The sequence below is a fragment of the Molothrus aeneus genome, chromosome 3, assembly GCF_037042795.1.
Source record: "Molothrus aeneus isolate 106 chromosome 3, BPBGC_Maene_1.0, whole genome shotgun sequence".
Lineage (NCBI taxonomy): Eukaryota > Metazoa > Chordata > Aves > Passeriformes > Icteridae > Molothrus > Molothrus aeneus.
Window position 1 is genome coordinate 25,998,560 of NC_089648.1, and position 19,788 is coordinate 26,018,347.

Sequence of the window (19,788 nt, forward strand, 5' to 3'; positions counted from 1 at the left end):
TGTCTAGAACAGCCTTACTTAAATCATCACAATTAAGCATTGCAAACTGCTTTAAAAATTACTAAAAAATAGGATAACAATCTCAAAACGCTGGCAAAATTAGTCTACCAGTCTAACTGAAACACGCCTGGCAGAATGAGTCGGGGAAAGCTTTACCTTTGTCTGAGATAAGCCAAATTCTAGACCTACAAGCAGGAATAACAACAGACTGGGCCTCCCTGACCAACTGTTTGGCATAGTTACAACATTTTTCTTAAAGCTATCAGAGGAGTAACATACATGGCACACTTAAAAGTTGCTTTTAAAAAAGCAACAGAATAATGAAAAAAACCCGAATCATAGGACGCAAACTGACTTTCAGCAATATATTTTATACTTCTAACAGAAATACTTTATATATTTTCCATCTCCATTCTCAAACATTATTCAGAAAATTAATGTTAGTTTATTTCTGAAACAATATTCTGTTCCTGTTAAGTAATATTTCCTTAGCATAGAAGTTGTTGTATGCTTAAAAAATGCAATTAACATTATTATTTTTAAGGGTAGAGAGGCACACCAATCTGAATACCCCCTGTATGCAATATTTTTCAAACATAAACATGGAAAATAAAGTGAAGATTTTCTGAGACATCTGTATTTATCTCAGTTTTGTTGCATGTCACAAGATGTATGTATAAAGAAGCAACATGTTTCCTTTGCTTTGTAAATAAGTAAGGATGAAGTAGCATTTGGGCTTTAGTCGTTAGCACATGAGTTAGAATTCTTGTTATGAAATTCATCATCAGGTTTACTCCACAGAACCCTGAAGTACTTAGAAGTAAAAACAAATTCTAGTGAAAGACACAAAGGATGCTGACATCTGATTTTCTGACCAGGTAAGATCCAGGTAATAGTACAAAAGTACAACTTCTACTGATACATCTCAACCACAATGTAAAGCAATGACTACCAGGTAATTTTTCACCTCTTTCTATTTGCAGGAAAATATGATAGACTCAAAACAGACTGCCAAGGGCAGGGAAACAGTTGCAAAAAATGAAACCAATGTTGCTTTTTCTTTGAAGGACACAAAGCAGAAGAACTGTGATAGGTATGAGTGTGGCAATTCAGCCAAGTATCTTACAGAATAGTGCAGACAGCTTTATTTAATACTCTGCTTGGATTCCAGCATTCACAGTACTGCCTCCAACCTCTTGTTTGCGTTAGGTGAGTGACTACAGGCCATTTCCATTTGAAGACCTTTCTATCAACAAACCAGACTTCACAGAAGCAGCTTTACAATTCTCCCATTCGTGAATAATTTTTCAATTTAAAAGTTGACTGTAGATACTCTTAAACTATCTACAGTTTAAAGTGTAGACACCAGATTTGATTAAGTGCTAAATCCCAATTAAGTGGAAAAATATGCCAATTCAAGATACAGTGACTTCTTCTGTATAGCTTGTTTCATATTATATTGTTCTAACAAAGCTAAAGCAATAGCATTTTTCACCCCAAACTCACAGCACATTTCTGTACCAGCTGGATATTTTGTGGTTTTGACAACTTTTGACATTCCAGGACTACCAACAGAGCCCAAGGGCAGCAGCAAAACCCCTTTGGTTGGCTTTATCACATGATATTTCTCAATTATTGCTGATCCATCCAGTTCTTGTAGTACCAATCTCACCTTTTCTGTGACAATCTGCCAATAATGAATTTTCCGAAGTTACAGGTAGCAATGCAGCTGTGTTTCTATTGCATGTTGTTACACCACAAATACTAACAATAATCAATACAAACATCAGAACCAGATTTTGCAATAAGCAGGCTTAAAGGCCTTAACACTGCTCTCTAAAATAATAATACCACTTAAGTCTTCCCCAACGAATAAGATTTAAACCACATTTTCTGCTTTAAAGCAGAACCACTTCCACTACAGATCAAAAAAACAGTTGTTTACAGCACAAAGGCTAAAATACAAGAAGGAAAACAATCACTAATGAAACCTCTTTTTATCTCAGAAGCTGGTCTTGAGTTCAAAGACTAAGCTGTTCCATTTGAGTCCATTTTTGGATAGGAAAAGGGTAAATCCAAAACTGTAATCCTCAAGCTCTCTGTCTTCAGGCTAATATGAGAAACAGCTGATGTCAGAAGCACAACAGCTTAATACTTTACTCATGCAGATGTCTAGGAGTAATTTGGTTTTGACTGGGTTCTGATTACTTTTAAGTCACGTTAAGGTCTACATGATTTCTTTCAGACCTTGCTTGGGACTTAATCTGTAGGTGTTCCCCTAAACATACCAGCTGAAGTTCTGTGGCATTCTATGCAAAAAATTAGTAGTCCTTGTATTTGGGGGAGATTAAAAAATATTATTATTATTAATTCTGCAGCTGTACTATGTGGAGGTATTTTTATGTTCAGCAAGTGGTTAGGTCACTCAGGGGCAATCAGCACTAAAGATCTTCACAAACTAAACAGATCTGCAACAACAGCAGACTTCTCTGAGGATCATTCTTCTTTCCCCTGTCTGAGGTTGAAGACAAGAGAGAAAGCACTTCTCTCTTATTGTTACAGTGAAAGAATTCACTATGAGTTTCTGTAATCACCTGACATCAGGTAGCAAAAGGAATACTCTTGTAAAAAGGGGCTTTGTGCCAGTGCCCAGTGAACTTCTGAAGAACACAAAAGTTTCCTGGTTCTGAAGATTTCTGAGACAGCCATGCAGCTACTACATGCAATACCTGGGTTGCTGAATCCATACTGTTCAGTAGGAAGAGAAAGACAAAAGATATCAGCTGTTGCATGAATTTGTGTTTCCCCAGAACCTGATTCACAATATATCTCAACAGATCTCTTGCCTGAGCTGGGCAAGCTGGGAAGCAGTGTTTTCTGGGCAAATACCAAAAATGCCTGGCCAGGACCCTGCTCCCACTTCTATGGTTTAGTGACCAGTATTTAAGAGATCACCGTCACAAATATTAGATTAGTAATAGGTGATTGAAAACTTCTGAGAGTTGTGAGCAGGATCCTTGACAAGCTATTTTAGAGAAGTTGATTTCTGCCTTGAAGACCTGTTACAATTTTGATGCTTCACTGTGTTGCTTTGCTGAAACAACTGGACTTGTAAAAACTACATTACATTTTAACAAGAACTTTTTTCATCTCCCCTAATACAGCAGATCTTAAAAAATTAGCCTTTAAAACTGCAGTTTTCAGACTGTTGAAGTGGCAGCCTGCAGGACTGATAAGCAAACTCTCTATGGCTGCTCTTGAACTGCCCACATTATTAAAGATCAAGCAGGTCAGACTCAAAGTGGAACAAAAAATTTCTTCCCCCATCCCACTGTTCAAAACTCTATAATGTGTAAGATGGAGAAGTGAGGATGGGAAAAAGGAGGGGAAGGGAAAGAATAGCAGCAAATGCTCTAGATCTAGGCAAAAGATCTTTGATGTAGAACTTGAGTCATAAACTCTCACCTGCTAACTTTGGTATCAGGAGTACGTCAGAAATGAGGGTGGAGAGGGTGAAGGAAAAGGGAAATTGCAGACATACAGGGAGCACTGGGGAGTATTCACACCCAGAAACAGCCAGTGACAAGTTTGGGTATCTGAAGTTTCTACAGATGCTTTACTGTTCTGAGGAGTCATTTAGTATCATTTTAGATGTTTAAGTGTAGATTATAGAGCTAAATTTTCAGTCATGTTTGTCTTTTATTAACTTGGAAGACTTTTCAAACAGCAAAAGTTTTCAGACCATTATCAAACTTCTGTCTCCCACTATTGGAACATGTGGGAATGGACCAAAAGCTAAAACTAACTCTACCTGAAGTATCTGTCTTCAGCTATTAGTGTCTTTGTTTTGTTACTCAGAGCCCCCTGACCTAAGTTTTCCTCATATCATTGGTGCATAAAAGGTGGAGGTTTTATACACAGCACATAAGCAAAGTCTGCGATTTTTGGGAATAAAACAACACCTGCCAGATGAGACATGCTATTTTAAAATCCCATCTGATTAAGGAAAAAGTGCATGCCTCTCATCAGCACAGGGAAGTGAGAAAGACTTGGAAGGAGATTGCATTTCAGTGAATCCCTTGATTTTTGGGTTACATTCATGTCTGTCAACAATTAATTAGTGTCAACACATACCCATGCCAGATTGACGGTGAAATATCTAGCAAGAATAAACAAGTGTTTTCAGGGAAGAAAATGTTTTGCTTTAAATGTTAACCTACTCCTCCATTATTTTTAAGATACAAATTCTAATGTCTAATTACACTACTGCAATGAAAGACTAATGGCATAAAGGCTGTGAGCTATTCACAGAAGACAAATTTTAAGTGCAGCTGTAAGCCACAGCACCTCCACAATATCACAGTGGAAAGTGTGCTGCCTGTTACACTGATTTCTGGAAGAAACCTCTGAAACCATCTGCTTAAGAACAGGCCTGGTAGACACTACTCAGCCAAGAGTGTCTGAGTTTGGTAACCAGACGAAGTTACGAAACACTGAGCACATGTAGGAAGAAGCTGTTACTAGTGCCATCATTTTATGGCAATTGCAGACTTCAGTTATGTTTAATTGAATCACTTCTCCATGCCAAAAAACATAGTAAGAAATTAGCATAAACACTGGAATTCATAAAGATAGAATTGCAATGCCAGCTTCACATTTCTTCTTGTTCAACTAAAAAGCTAATGTTTGCCTTCCTTTGAAATCACAAGTGTTTAGTACAATGCTTTGGCTATACCAGTTTGCATTTCCACAAACTGATCTAAATCCATTTAAAATACCTTCTGTTAAGTGCTTTTATGAAAGATAGAGGGGAGCTAAAACACCAGGAAAGCATTTCTTTCCCTACCTGTGAACAATAAAAGCTACTAGACTGAAGGCAAACTTGAAGCCATCTTCATCATTTCCCATTTCTCCTCCAGCTTGTCTAGCTTCTTCTTATCCAAATCATTAGAGCTCTATTCCATTATAAAATTTGCATGCAACAGACACTCACAAGCATGTAATAAAGAATCTATTTAAACCGGAAATAAAAATAATGCATTTTACTTCCTTATGCCCTAAGCACAGATGTTTCCAAAGAGTTGTTAAAAGTCTGGCATAACTCTGTAGGAGCAGCTTATGACCAAGTACAATACACCTGAACAGCTTCAGAGCAATTTTGTGTAGTGTGCATCTCCAGAAAATTAGTATTTTGTACCTTTGTGGTAAGGGTGCAGATACTAACCTGCCAAGGCCGATCCCAGTCAAGAGGAATAGGAAATGCTCCAAACCAAGCTCCAAGTATACTGCACACAGAAGTAATCTGTAGACTGCTTTCCCATATGGACATAGCCCTGTAAAAAGTGTGTTAGAAGTTTTCAACAACAGGAGAAGTTACCATGGCAGAGAGTTAGATTAGATTTCTCCCCAAATTTTTGAGGCTACAAACAGACATAAAAATTCACATATTTGGTAAATAGCATGCATGTTTCTCCTAAAATATACAAACTGGAAGTAAAAATCTAAGTTGCATAATTTATCTATAATTACAATCTTTTAATACAACACCTTCAGGATTTTTTTTCCTTGAAATGTTTACTGCAAAAGCTAATTTATGTTACCTTGAAACACTGCTAGACTGAGCACATAAATCTATCTCGATAGCTGTGCGCAGTGCAGGGAGAGGCAGACACGGAAGTGTACTGTGGGACTGTACAGAAAAGCACAAGCACAGTCACAAAGGACTCTGTGGTGTAGACATTTTTGATGACTATAACAATTCAAAATTTAACATAGAAGTCCACTATGATGATATTTCAAAACAAGTTTCCATCAACTGAAAAGAAACACTGCAAGTAAATATAACTGCACATTGGAGCCCTTTGGTAGCAGTGCATCCAAGTTCAAGTACACTGGCTGCAGGATAAATTTTTTGCACACTAAAGAACTCTAACACTACCAGTCATGGCACACATTGTAAGAGATGTTAAATTACTTCAGTCCTGAGTTTATAGCCTTTTGCCACTACTGATTTCAAAAGTTTTTGAAAAGCTGGATTTCTGTTTAACAGATGAGTGCTTACTACCATCAATGTACCAACTGATTGCTCTGCTCAGGCCATGAACATTTGGGTACTTGGTACCAATTAAGAAAAGAGCAACAGAAGCTCAGAAGGCAGTAGGGCACAGTTTCAGGACAGGAGAACCAGACTAGTAGAATCACTGCTCCAAATCAGTACAGCAGGAGAGCTGAGTTTAAAGTTTGCTACATCTCAGATTATAAATGTACACCTGTTAGCTTCAGCTAACAGAGGAAAAAAAATGAGCATTTTTATAGCTCGAAGACTAGATGCACAGTAAACTCTGAACTTTGCATGTGCTGTTTAGGTTGGATGACATGAACACTTGGTTTTGAAGAGAATAAAATTTCTTTACTTCCAAGTACACACTGCTGCACTTGCTATTGACCAAACAGCTCACAAATTTAAAGCAAACATTTTTCAATGTTTCCAGAAAAAAAAAAAGTCTTGCAGACTACAGTACTGACAGTGCAAGGTTGACATTTTGAGCAGAACAGTTTCTTCTACAATCACATGACCCCTTTAATTTAGAATACTCCAGTTCACAATCCTACTAGTTTGAGATTCTTTTTATTGAAAAGTCCTGATGTAACTGGAAAACTGTTTAGGAGTCTGCACACAGAAAATTCTTTTGAATTATTTTCAGAAGCTGAATAACTGAGCAGGGAGCTGTCAGGCAGAACAAGGAAGAGAACATTCACAACAACCTTAAAGCAGTGAAAAGGACAGCAGAATACACCAAGGACTGACTGAGGTACAGTTATACCTCACAAGACATCTTGTGTGTGTGGCAGATTCACCAGAGACTGCTGTACCATATGGAGAGATCAGACTGAGTCCAAATGCAAAACAACCGAATTAGCAAGGCACGGTGCCCAAGTGAAAAACAGCCATTGGCAGTTTGGCAACTATTTCAGCTGCTAATTGAACCCCTCTGCAGCATGGGCTGGCTACCCAAAGACAACCTGACTTGTCCTCCAGCATCATCTTGAAGGAGCAATTACTTTAAGTCATTACTTAAGTACTCACTTTTCTTCTTGGAATGACTGACACTTATTGAAATTTTTGAAGCTATTATTTAAACCACCACATAAACTTCTCATTTGCATAAGACTAAAAACTGCAGCAATGTCTATAAACTTTGCATTTTCCACATTTCTTTCATTTAAACTAAGAAAATCCTGCAGACAAAAGTAGCAATGATTAAGATAACACTAGTGGCAGAAAGGTCTTTAAAAGCCTAAAGTAATTATTTAACCCCTTTAAATAACACAGTACATTCAATTCCACATCAAATAATGTTTGAATTAAGAGGTTAGCTGACAAAATAATCTATTGAGACAGTTTCTTCATAGACAAGATTTGGAATTCTTGGCTGTAGTAGGACTAAATACTAAGCAGCCCTTGGTGTGTGACGATGCCTACATTTACAAGGGGCATTTCATGTCTGTAAGAGTATGTAGTTCACAAAGTGATAAAATAGGCATAATGAAAACAGGAAGAAGCCCTAATGTCATGATTTTTTTACTATTTTTTGGCAACATCCAAATAAAATCTCTTTTCTGCCCTGATTACCCTTTAAAATTGCTATTATAATTTCAACACAATTTCTCAGAGCAGTGATTTGAAACAAACAGTCTCCAAAAGGAGAGAGAGGAAAAAACCCAAAAACCTGGTTTCTTAAAGACTTTTATGCAGGAGGCTATTTCACCTAAGTTACTGAAACACTATTTAAATAACAGCCACATGCTGCCATGAATGCTGATACCCCTTTCTGCAGCTTTTACCTCCCTCTAACCACTCACAGCAGGACATGAGAGCGTATGATCAGTGACATGACCCCGACATCAGTCACCACTCTCGATGTCAGAGTGAGGAGCCCAGAGATGATGGCGTGGGCCCACCCCTTCCCAAATGCAGAATTAGTGAAAAGGGCCCTATTTATAGCTAACTAAGAATGGAAGGGTTTGTCATGTAGAATATATAGACTTACTTTTTCTCACACATTCTATGTGCACATAGGCTTAAGTTTACTTAAGTCTAAATTGCACTCAGGTACTTAAAAACAATTTTTTTTTCATACTAAGCTATACACCTAATCAGACTTTCAAGCTAACTGATCCAGTGCAATTCAATTCCCTAAATTCTGCTTCCAAGGAAAGCAGCTCTGTTGATTTCACCTAACCATCCTTTTCTTCCACTTAACCAGTCCCAGCTCATTTATATAGTTGGGTTAGAGAAAACCTTATTTAATGTATCATGTCTTCACTCATCTCATGCCCAAACCTAAGATGTTCCAATTTCACGAGGTCAAAAGAAAAAACACAGGATTATTTTTAAATGAGCAGCTTGCTACTATCCATAAAGAAACCTGCTACAATATTTCTTTGTAGTCTATATTCACTCCAAGTGTAAACAAACATCATTAATAATAAACATTTTTCTCTCATAATGTCACGTGGCTCACTAGTAAGAAGTACTGACAAATCCTCACAGCAAAAGTGTCAAAACAAGACAACTGCTTCCTATGCAATGATTGTGCTGAAATTTCATTAAGATCTAGACTAGGAAAAAAAAAATCAACAGGCATTCAAAATCTACCTGGCACTAAGACAGACTGATATTGTCATACATCTGCTCAATTCAGCTGTTATTTCAGATGCAAAACCTCCAAAGATGACCAAGTGAATCAGCAAAGATTTATTTTGGCTAAACGACTCCTTGCTTTTATTACAGTATATTTAAACGTCCACTGAAAAGAACAAGTGTAAATTACTTGAATAAGGATTCAAGATATTTTTCAGTAAATTGAGAACAGAGATAAACCAGAATTTAATACTTGAAAGTAGCATTTAAGTCTCCTCCTCTAAAGGAGTGCAAACCAAAAATACTTCCATAGGTCAGCAGTGTAATACAACCTTTTGCTGTCTTCTGAGATGAGACTTCACCATTATGAACTATTAAAAGGGGATGAACACTAAAATCTCATTGAATCTCAAGCATACGTGAAGCCTCTTTGTGTTTCAGCGTCCCATTCTTTCTACCTGCTAATATTTATGGAATGACAAAAGGCAGAAGAAATCGAAATCTTCTGAAAAATACATTATCCTTGATGGATGCTGATGCCATGGCTGCCACTGGAGGTGAAAATGCAGTTAGAAGGCTTGTTTTACTTTAAACATACTCCTGAAAAAATTAATCCTTGAAAACTCTGACACTCAAAACAGCTTTCTTTGAAATTTAAAAATGAGCATGGGTTAATATTACATAATTAAGAACAGAGCAAGTTATGTGTAATTTTCAATATTGTACTCAAGTTTAAAACAGTGCTTGTATTGACTTCCTATTCCTACTTTAAAAATTGTATTTACGAAGGTACTACTGGATCATGTGCAAGATTCTCCATGCACAGCTCAGTGTCAGGTCTCCCCTTTGTCTGACAACCATCACATAGAATTGCACAGTGTTGTTACTTCAGCAGAATATGTGCTGGAAACTTTACTTCCTTCAAATACATATAAAGTGAGATTTAGCATCTGAGCACCAAAAATAAAAAGCTGTTTTTCTGAATCAGTGTCTTCAAATAAATCTTTGTCAGAAAAGCTCCCATATGTCTGTAATCACAAATACAAAAACCACCCATCATCCAGGAAGTTTTATTTTCTTTACAAAAATTCCATTATATATTTTTTACATCAATTCTGTCCATTTCTATTCGGAGAAATATCAGAAACTTTAGATTAGGACTTACCCATTTTTACTAAATACCCGTATCCATGCCTGTATGTTTGGTCCCAGCAAACACAAGCATTGTAAAGTAGTAAATGTAGACAGAAGAACTGAAAACAAAAATGTCTCAGTCACTAACCTACAAAAAGAAAAAGAGTATTACAAAATTAAGTGAGGTGGTTGCTAATGCTCTAAAAGTTCCAAGATTTAGGAAGAAAAAAGTCCCTCTAACTCAACTTGTGAAAGCATGTGTGCTTTCTTAAACCTCATATAATAGAATAAAATATTTTCTTCTTACTCTGTAGAATAGTAGAGGAAGCTGGAAAGAGTTCTGCTGTTATCTCAAGAGTGAGATGTAGCAATTTTTAAAAAACCACAGGTGTACTTCACATAGATCATTAGTTCTAAATTGAAGTATGCTAGGATACTTACTTCATTATTCCATTTATTTTTCCCCTTGTGACAGCAACCATGAAACCAAACTACATGAAACTATTATTAGCCAACTACTTAGTGTATCTCTCAACATCCAGGTTGCTTCACACTTCTTTCTTTAAACTTTCATAACAGTTAAAACACTAATATCAAAAGGATGAAAAATAGGCAAGATGTGTGCTTTAGAATCTTATAGGGAAAATGACTAAATGAAGCTCCAAAAAGTGTTTGTGTCCATATGTTTACCACAAAAATTAAAGTAAACAGTTGTTTGTAACTGTGATGCAATTTTTATTTACAGAAGTCTCATTTAAGAGCTGGCTTCCAAAAAAACCAACTGAACAAGCAAACAAAAAAAACCCCAAAACAACCAAACCAAGAGAAAGCTGAAACAGCCACCTTTCTTCCCCCAGCTAGGAGCTGATCCCTTAACTTCCAGTGTACCAGAAAATTCCCAAGTACTTATACCAACATCTGCAAGGAGAGCTGCCCCTTAGAATATTTAGAGAAAGAGAGGGTCTTCTGACTTACTCTATGAGAGGTGCTCCATAAAGAACAATAATCGCATGAAACAGTATGCAAGACATGAAAAAGTATATACAGCATTTTAGAAATCTGGATATCTAAAAAAGAGCAATGAAATATCAGAATAATGCTTCAAAACAGAACATAAGTAACACACACAGTCTATACCTTATCAAGAGCATTGTACTCTGATTACTTCTTTCATTTCAGCTGCAGCACAATATAATAGCATGGCACATTTCAAAACAGTTTTCCATATATTAATACTTTAAATAAATAATTAAAAAACATCACACTCCACCTACAATTTTTTTGTGCATCCCATTAAACAGGGCAAACGTATAAAAAATATAACCAGAAATTACAAGATAACCAGAAGTAATTTTATTGGACATTTTTACACTTCTGTTTTACATCTGACTGTCATATCCATTCATTAAAAGGCAACTCTCACAAAAAGTGAAAAAAAAAATTAAAAGCAAGAAAACATACAATATAAAAAAGTCTGCTATGTAAAGAATCAAAATTACATTAACTAAAACTACATGGCATCTTTTGAACTTGGCATCTTAAATTCTGAATATATTTGAGAAATATCCATAACTTTCTAAAAGTCTGCAAAACACATAATTTTCAAGGAACTTAAACAAGTTTTCTGGGTACTCACTATATCATGTAGAAGGAAAAACACTTGATAAACAGTTCTGGTAAGGTCTGTTCTGATCAGGTCACCAGTGCAAACTCCGTAACTTTCCATGAACCCTTACTTTTCTACATTTAATCCTTTCTATATTTATTTCCTGGGATGAAATCTCACCTAGAACATGAAGTGTGCTTCATTTTCAAATCACAGATGGTTAAAACACTTGCTTCCTTCCCATCATGGTTTTGTGCATTTCACATCATCCTCAGTCAGCAAAACTAGACAGGAGCTTTGCACACAAAGATATGCTGGCAGGGATGATTACTTAAATGCTTAAAAACCACCTCAGAGCATTACATCTTGCCTGGCTCAGCAAGTCAGAAGTAGACTATTCCCCCGACTTTAAAACTCTGGGGTATTCCCTCCCTGCTGGGTAAGTCATGTGCTGCTCCAAAATCACTCTGTTCCAAAGGTTTTCATTAGGATTCATATCTTTAATGCTCCCCGTTGAAAACTGCAACTACAAGAAGTTTCTCCCAACTTTAGATTCTTCTGTATGCAAATTTCATAATTTCATCATAGAAGGAAATGCAGACATTTTAATATTTTTCCATTTGATTTTTTTTAGTTGTTGAAATGTAGCATTGTAGCATAGCATCTCTTTTATGTGTCAGATCCTGAAAAAATATTTATTTTCCTTTTAAAGTTATTACAAACGTACAACTACACACGAGAAGCGTGTGATGACATTTTTTCCTGGTATATCCACTTATCAAGAAGATAAGTCAGGCCTGGACTGCAAAATGAGTTTTGAGCCACTTAATTTTGCCAGGTTTTGCCACCACGCAAATTCTTGGGACTACAAACAACATTGCACTGACAAGAAACAGGAAAACATAGAATCACTCACCTGAATAGGTTATTTACAGGTAGAGAAAGTTTAACATCATGAATATACTGAAAAATTTGTTTCAAAAGGTGCTACACTCAACTCACTAATGGAAAATGAGAATTCACCATTGAAAATTATCTTCTTTCTCATTTGATTACTTCAGAGAATTTGTTTCCCCTCTGTATTGCCTGGTAACAACTTAAGAATTTAATAAAAATAAAATCTTACCTTGTGACCAAAGGAACGTCTCTTAGGAGACCGATTTGGTGTAAGGACTAAGTGTAAGATTATATTAAGGGTAGCAACACAAACAGAACAAACACACAGCCACGTGAGGTGCGTTCCCAGCACGCTGAATCCGTCCAGGAAGAAAGCTGGGGCCAGTGTGGCCAGGACGATGGCCAGAGCGCAGAGCAGGTTGGCAGCCAGCAGCCTCCTGACCTCCGCCTCCCTCATGGCGTCCGGGCAGCGGCACCTGCAACACACCGAGCCCCGCCCCGTCACCGGCACGCTGGGACAGCATCCTCCGCGGCCGCGACGCGCAGGGCAGAGCTCCGGGCCGAGCTGGGGGCCAAGGGGAGGATTTTGGGACAGGAAACAGCGTTTGTTCAAACAACCAAACCCCGCGCGGCCACGGGCGCCGCTCCCGCCTCTTACCGCGGAGCGCGCGGCGCCGCCCGGCAGCGGAAGGCGCCGGGGCCCGGCCGGAGGCGCTTCCGGGGCGGTGCCGGAAGCGGCGGCTGTGGAGGGGTTGCCATGGTGTGCGACAAGTGTGAGTACGGGGCTCCGGGGGGCTCTGCCCGACCCGCTGGGCCCTGCCCTGCCTGCCGGGATCCAGGGCTTCCCCGAGCGGAGCAGCCGCCGCGGCTCCCCGGCTGCTCAGGGCAGGCCGCGGGTGGCGGTTCCCGGCAGGGCCCTGTGTGAGCCGTCGTTCTCCCCTGTGTGAGCCGTCGTTCTCCGCCTGTGGAGCGTGTTAATATGCATAGATTAAATTATTCTGTCCTGTATCAGCAATAGCGTTAGCAGCAGGACCGGGGAAGGGATTGCCCTGCTGTACTCGGCAGTCGTGAGGCCGCATCTCGAGTGCTGTGTTCAGTTCTGGACCCCTCACTACAAAAAGGACACTGAGGTGGCGGAGCGGGTCCATAGAAGGGCAGCAGTGCTGGTGAAGGGTCTGGAGCACAAGGTTTGATGGGGAGTGGCCGAGGGTGTTGAGGTTGTTTAGTCTGGAGAGGAGGAGGCTGAGGGATGGCCTTATCGCCCTCTTCAACTCCCTGAAAAAAAATCCCAGGTGGGGATTGGCCTCTTCTGCCAGGCAACAAGCCACAGCACAAGGTGACATTGTCTTGAACTGTGCCAGGGGACGTTTAGATTGGACATTGAGAAGAATTTCTTCCTAGTCATGGAGATGAGACATGGGCCTGGGCTGCCCAGGAAGGTCCCGGGCTGCTCAGGGCAGGCCGTGGGTGGCGGTTCCGGGCAGGGCCCTGTATGCGCTGTCATTCTCTGCCTGTGGAACGCATTAATGTGCATAGTTTAAATGATTTTGTCCTGTATCAGCAATAGCGTGAGCAGCAGGACCGGGGAAGGGATTGCCCCGGTGTACTCGGCACTGGTGAGGCCACATCTCGGGTGCTGTTTCAGTTTCAGTTCTGGGCCCCTCACTACCTAAAGGATACTGAGGTGGCGGAGGGGGTCCATAGAAGGGCAGCAGTGCTGGTGAAGGGTCTGGAGCACAAGGTTTGGTGAGGAGTGGCCGAGGGTGTTGAGGTTGTTTAGTCTGGAGAGGAGGAGGCTGAGGGATGGCCTTATCGCCCTCTTCAACTCCCTGAAAGGAGGTTGTAGCCAGGTGGGGATTGGCCTCTTCTGCCAGGCAACAAGCCACAGCACAAGGTGACATTGTCTTAAACTGGGCCAGGGGACATTTAGATTGGACATTGAGAAGAATTTCTTCCTAGTCATGGGGATGAGACATGGGAATGGGCTCCAGGAAGGTGGTGGAGTCACCGTCCCTGAAGGTGCTTCGGGAATGACTGAACATAACACTTGGTGCCAAGGTCCAATTACATGGTGGTGATTGGTCACAGGTTGGAATCAATGAATTCAGAGGGCTTTTCCCACCTGAGTGACTCCATGCTTCTGTTTTTCTCCTTTGTAATGTTTCTCTATGTAGGTGAGAAGAAGCTTGGAACGGTGATCACTCCTGATACATGGAAAGATGGTGCAAGAAACACTACAGGTAACCTCAGCAAGGTTTAGCAGCTTGCTTTTAGGTATTAGAAAGCCACCTGGGCACCTGAGCTGCTACAATCTTAAGTCCAAAACTTTATATTAAAAAATATATTCAAAATCAGGTTAAATATTAAGTCATGTACTTTCCCTCTCACGCTGATTTAATGCATTGGAAATTTATTTGCCCAGAACTCTTTCATATTGAATTTGTCTGGTTTTGTTTTCTGTTTTTTTTCCTTCTTGCATGGGAGGACAATACATAGAGTATTTAAATGGAGCATAAAGTGTTCTGTTACCCTGTCCCCTAATGTTGTGCTGAATATTTTATCTCTCCTTGTGACTTTATTTGCGTATGTGTAAAAGTTGTAAATTAAGATTTCTAAAGTATGCCTGGAACGGCATTATTGATTTTTTTTTTTTTTTTTTTTGGTAGAAAGCGGTGGTCGCAAATTAAATGAAAACAAGGCGTTGACCTCAAAGAAGGCAAGGTTAGTACTTAACACTGATTTTGGCCAAAAACATCAGTTAGCAAACTAACCGAGCCTGTTTCCTGCATAGCTAGGCAACCACTCCAAACTTGTCCAAAATACACTTCATAAATTAAAATTGCAAGGATTATGGTATTTGATTTGTCAGTAAAAATATGTCCATACGTATTTCATGGGTGCTTTCTGCTCAGTCATGGAGTATTTTATTGCAGTTCTCACTGGATTTGCTAGGATTTGATGCTGTTGTAGGAAGAAGCTGAGAATACTTACTTTCTGTGCTAAGATTGCCAGGATAATCTCTTGAGCATTTCCTTCATGTCTGCAGGACTTTCTGTTTGCAAGGGCCAAGGAAGGAGTTTAAGTTCAAAGTCATGTAGTATCTTAATAAAAATTAGCATTTTTAGTTCTGCTTTTATGAAGTTGTTGTCTGTGATGGAAGAAATGTCTCTTAATAGGGAAAGTGGGAGCTTTTCTGCATACTTTGTGTAGCTTATTAGAAATAATTATTGTATGTCCCTTTTCTAAATTACAGTTTTTGCTGGAGTTTCTGACTGCACCCTCTGGCTTAGACTTTTTAGGATGAGGCAGAAAAAAGACTTCATTTCAAGGAGCATAAATAAAATATTTTTCCTTTTTCCCAGGTTTGATCCTTATGGAAAGAACAAATTTGCAATATGTCGGATTTGTAAGAGTTCTGTCCACCAGCCAGGATCCCACTATTGTCAAGGATGTGCCTATAAAAAAGGTGAGTTTCACTGAGTGCCAAAATACCACAGTTTGGGTCGGGACAAGAGAGGACGTACAACACTTAAATTTGTATTTATGAAGAGAAGTACAACACTTAAATTTGTATTTTTTTATTAAGATGAGATTTAATTGCTATCTTCAGCTACTGATAGGCACAGGGAACATAGAGTCAGACTTTTAGGCACACAGTAATAGAATAAGAAATAATGTACACAGGTTAGAATGTGGAAAGTTCTAATTAAATACAAGGAAAGCAATTTTTCAGTCTGGGAGTGATCAAATACTCAGGTAGCAGGAACCATCAGAGGTTGTGGAATCTTTACAGCAGGTATTCAGAGAATGGCTTGAACAGTCCTGAGCCAGCCTTATCCAAGTTGGCTGTTTCAAGCGGGGCAGGACTAGAGACTGAAGGAGATTCTTTTAAACTGTTGTCATTCTGTAATTCTGCTTCTTTTAGAATGTTTCTGGTGTCTGAAGCAGTACATTTGGAAACTTAATCTTGGCAATTGCTTAGAGAACTGTCATCTAACAAGTTTGATTTTCCTCAAAATCCCAAAAAACCCCAGGTCTTCTAAAACTCAGTTGCTTGTTGCAGTCTCTCTGGTCCCTTCTCTCCTCTCCCATTTTTATAATAGCTAAATCTAAAATTCCTGGATGGAAAAAAGCATCATGAAGTCAGTTACATGACTTAATGCCGAAGAGTTCTTATAGCACAAGGTGAACTGTGCTGTGTCACTGTGTCAGTGGTTTAGCAGCCTGCTGTAGGAATGTTGCCTGCTGGGTCCTCCCCAGACAGCTGCCTGAATCCCATACTGTAAAACCTTGTACTCATTCTAAAATTTATGTCTGGTTTGGCTGGGCTTCAGAATTTGATCTTTGTCTGTTTGTGTATCTTTCCAGGCTGAACCTGTTATCTTCATAAAATTAAGAACTTTTTTAATTAAGGTTCTAGCTCTGACCATCAAAGATGTCATTAGGATATACTTCTTGAAGCAAATGCAGTTATACAGCTCAGTGCTTCAGCTGTGCATATCTCTGAAATTGAGAGGCAATCTCAAGTTAATTAATCATCAGTTTAAACCTGAAGTCAGTATTTAGTGGGCTGAATTTTGGTCTCCAGAGTAAATCAGGTGCCATGTTCCCTGCTGTTCTCTTCCCTAATGGACTGCTAGATACATGTCCAGTCATGATGTCAGTATATGAAAGCACACAATATGGAGAAAGCAGCAGTAGATGCCATTTTTTGTCTGCAGGTGAATGTTTGTGTAAATTGAGGTGTGGTCCTACCAGATAAAAGACTTAGCACCTTTCTGCTTTGAAAGGAGAGGGAAAGATTGAGACAACCCACCCTTCTGCCCAACTTGTGTACATTTTGGTACTCTGGTCTTTTGACTTGACACTCTTAGAGTTTAGGACAAAGTACTTTGGGACATCAGTGTTCATCACTTCAACTCTCAAGTATTCTTGGTGTTCATTGTTTTACACTTCTGCTCTATAAATACCTTAATTCTATGAAAACATGTTCTAAACTTCCACAGTTCTCCAAAGCACCCCACCTGTGAATGCCCATTTAGCAGTCAGTTTGTTGGTGACTGTGTTTTCTTAGTCCTGCTACTGTCTGCCCATCTCAGGCCTCGTTTGTGTACACAACTTAAAATGATTAACAGTACACCATTTCTACCTTTTGGTCAGAAGTGAGCCTTTCCTGGCTCTCTTCAGGCATTCCAGCAAATTATAGAGGCTTCCAGCAGTATTGTGAATGATAATGCTCTCAAAATAGAGTCTGTTTTCTTCAGAGGAAGGATTACACACATGCTGCACATATTAATTTGTATTATAAGTTACAATAGTACTTCTAAGTTTGTAGTATCTATTGAGAACATGTCTGAGAACAGATAGATTGTTAATAAGAGCTCATTTGAACAATTTCGTGAGAAAGATGCTTACAAAAACATAGTAACTGTGTTTTTGAGAAAAGATTTTAATAATTTTAAAATAATTTACAGACTTTCTATGTGCTTATAGGCATCTGCTCAATGTGTGGCAAGAAGGTCTTGGATACGAAGAACTACAAGCAAACGTCTGTCTAATTGTACTGACTAGTCTTTTTATGAACTTTACCTTCTGTGTCTTTGTACAGTAACTTTTCTCTGAAATGATTTGTGAATATTACTTTCTGGATGATAGTACTTGGAATGAGAGGTAAAGACAGCCTGCTTGCCTAAAATGTACATAATATTTGATTATTGTTGTTTTAGCACTAATATTGACTGGTATTTAAAGGTAATGGCTTTCAGCAATTGTTAGAGTTCAAAGGGAAGGAGAATATCCAAGTGGATGGGTTGAAACTAGATTACCACCAGAACAGAGATCTTTGAGATGAATACTTTTTTTTTCCCTATCACAAGTCTTCTGCTTGTCTCATGGTAATGTTTGGTAGATGTATAAAATACGAACTTGCATCAACTCATTAAAGTATCTTCATTTAGTTGTATGCCTATAAGTATTTATAATTATTCTCATCCCAAACTATTATGACCTTGCTCTTCAGATTTTAATGCAATTGTCTTGTTGTATTTTGTTTCTGCCTACAGTATGGTTGCTTAAATCACAAATTTGTAAGCTAGTGAAATCTGGTGTGTTGTCCTGCCAGTTCTTTCTTTGGCATTGTTGTGGTTTAGCCCCAGCCAGCAACCAAGCCCCACTGCTGCTCCCTCACTCTCCCATCATCAGGACTGAGGAGAGAATTAGAAGGGTAAAATCCTGGAAATGTGAGATAAAGACAATTGAATAGGGAAAACAAAACAGAGAATTAGTTCACTGCTTCCCATGGGCAGGCAGGTATTCAGCCATCTTCAGGAGAGCAGGACCCCATCACCCATTATAGTTTCTTGGGAAGACAAACTGATCACTCAGAATGTCCCCCCTTCCTCCTCTTCCTCCCACTTTATCCACTGAGCATGGTGTCATATGGTCTGGAATATCCCTTTGGTCAGTTGGGGTCACCTGTCCTGGCTGTGTCTCCTCCCAGTCTCCCAGACAGCCCCAGCTTCCTTCCCATTGTGGCAGTGCAAAAGGCAGAAAAGGCCTTGGCTCTGTGTAAGCCTGCTCAGCAATAACAAAAACATCTCTGTATTATCAACCCTGTGTTCAGCACAAATCCAGAACACAGCCCCAGTAACCCACTAACAGTGAAGAAAATGAACTCCACCCCATCCAACACCAGCACAGGCTTTAGGACTGATCAGCTATTCCCTTGTTAGCCCCCAAGGAGACTTATGGTATCAGGTGGCCCAAGGCAATAAAATAATGAGCATCAATTTCTAAATATCTGTCTCATAATATCCTAAGGTAGTCTGTCTTTTAAATACTGGGTTTGAGTTCTGTGATGTAATTGTTTGTATACATGTCAAATTTAAAAGATCAAAGCAGGCTGCCTGCTTTCCAGCTCTGGTTTGATACAAGGAGTCAGTCTCTGAACATGAGAGGCTGACTGTGGCTCTGCAATTCTTTTGTCTTTTGCTTAGTTTCTACATATTAAAGCAATTCCTGTTGTGGAGCATAATAATTACTCCTTTGCATGTATTTAAAGGAAAGGAATTATTCATTCTTAATTCATGGTTAATTTTTAGTTCATTCTCAATTTAGGGCAAAGAATTATTAATTCTTAATGCATGGTGAAGTTTTTACTAGACCTATTAAAGTGTTTACTCCCCTGCATCCTCCTGTTGGCAATTTCATGCTTCTGCAACTGTCTTTCAACTGTAACAGAAAAACTATCAGTGGGAATTTCCCTATGAACAGATTCTGTTTTGGGTTCCTTTTTGTTCTCATATTATTACAGAGGAAACTACATAACTAATGGAAACTGAAAAAATTGCTGTTCCTTCTGTAGGGCAAAATGAAGAACACTGGGCTTACAGTTATCCTCTTTGTTGTTGCCTTCCTGCCATGCAGTTGCTGAAGAGGTAATTATTTTTGGCATTTTATGTTTGCTGAGAAGCTTTGTCAGGATAGTGGAATGAGCTGGGCCTCCCCA

At 39.1% G+C, this 19,788-nt stretch overlaps 2 protein-coding genes across 3 annotated transcripts in view; one reads left to right on the forward strand and one right to left on the reverse strand.

The window, feature by feature from the left end:
- The window catches only part of PIGF (phosphatidylinositol glycan anchor biosynthesis class F), a 25,179-nt gene extending 12,201 nt beyond the window's left edge, over window positions 1–12,978 (reverse strand). For both annotated transcript variants that reach the window (XM_066546515.1, XM_066546514.1), the window contains exons 1-5: window positions 12,940–12,978; window positions 12,511–12,757; window positions 10,754–10,845; window positions 9,810–9,926; window positions 5,225–5,333 (exon numbers count right to left, since the gene is read on the reverse strand). In XM_066546515.1, the coding sequence (XP_066402612.1) occupies window positions 5,225–5,333; window positions 9,810–9,926; window positions 10,754–10,845; window positions 12,511–12,738 (546 nt within the window). In that variant the 5' untranslated portion in view covers window positions 12,739–12,757; window positions 12,940–12,978. The remainder of the gene's footprint in view (window positions 1–5,224; window positions 5,334–9,809; window positions 9,927–10,753; window positions 10,846–12,510; window positions 12,758–12,939) is intronic.
- CRIPT (CXXC repeat containing interactor of PDZ3 domain) lies at window positions 12,968–19,469 on the forward strand. Its single transcript, XM_066546519.1, has 5 exons — window positions 12,968–13,054; window positions 14,456–14,521; window positions 14,948–15,002; window positions 15,644–15,747; window positions 17,775–19,469. The coding sequence occupies exons 1-5, from the start codon at window positions 13,039–13,041 to the stop codon at window positions 17,837–17,839; spliced, it is 306 nt and encodes a 101-aa protein (XP_066402616.1). The 5' UTR covers window positions 12,968–13,038; the 3' UTR covers window positions 17,840–19,469.
- Window positions 19,470–19,788: the final 319 nt, after the last annotated feature.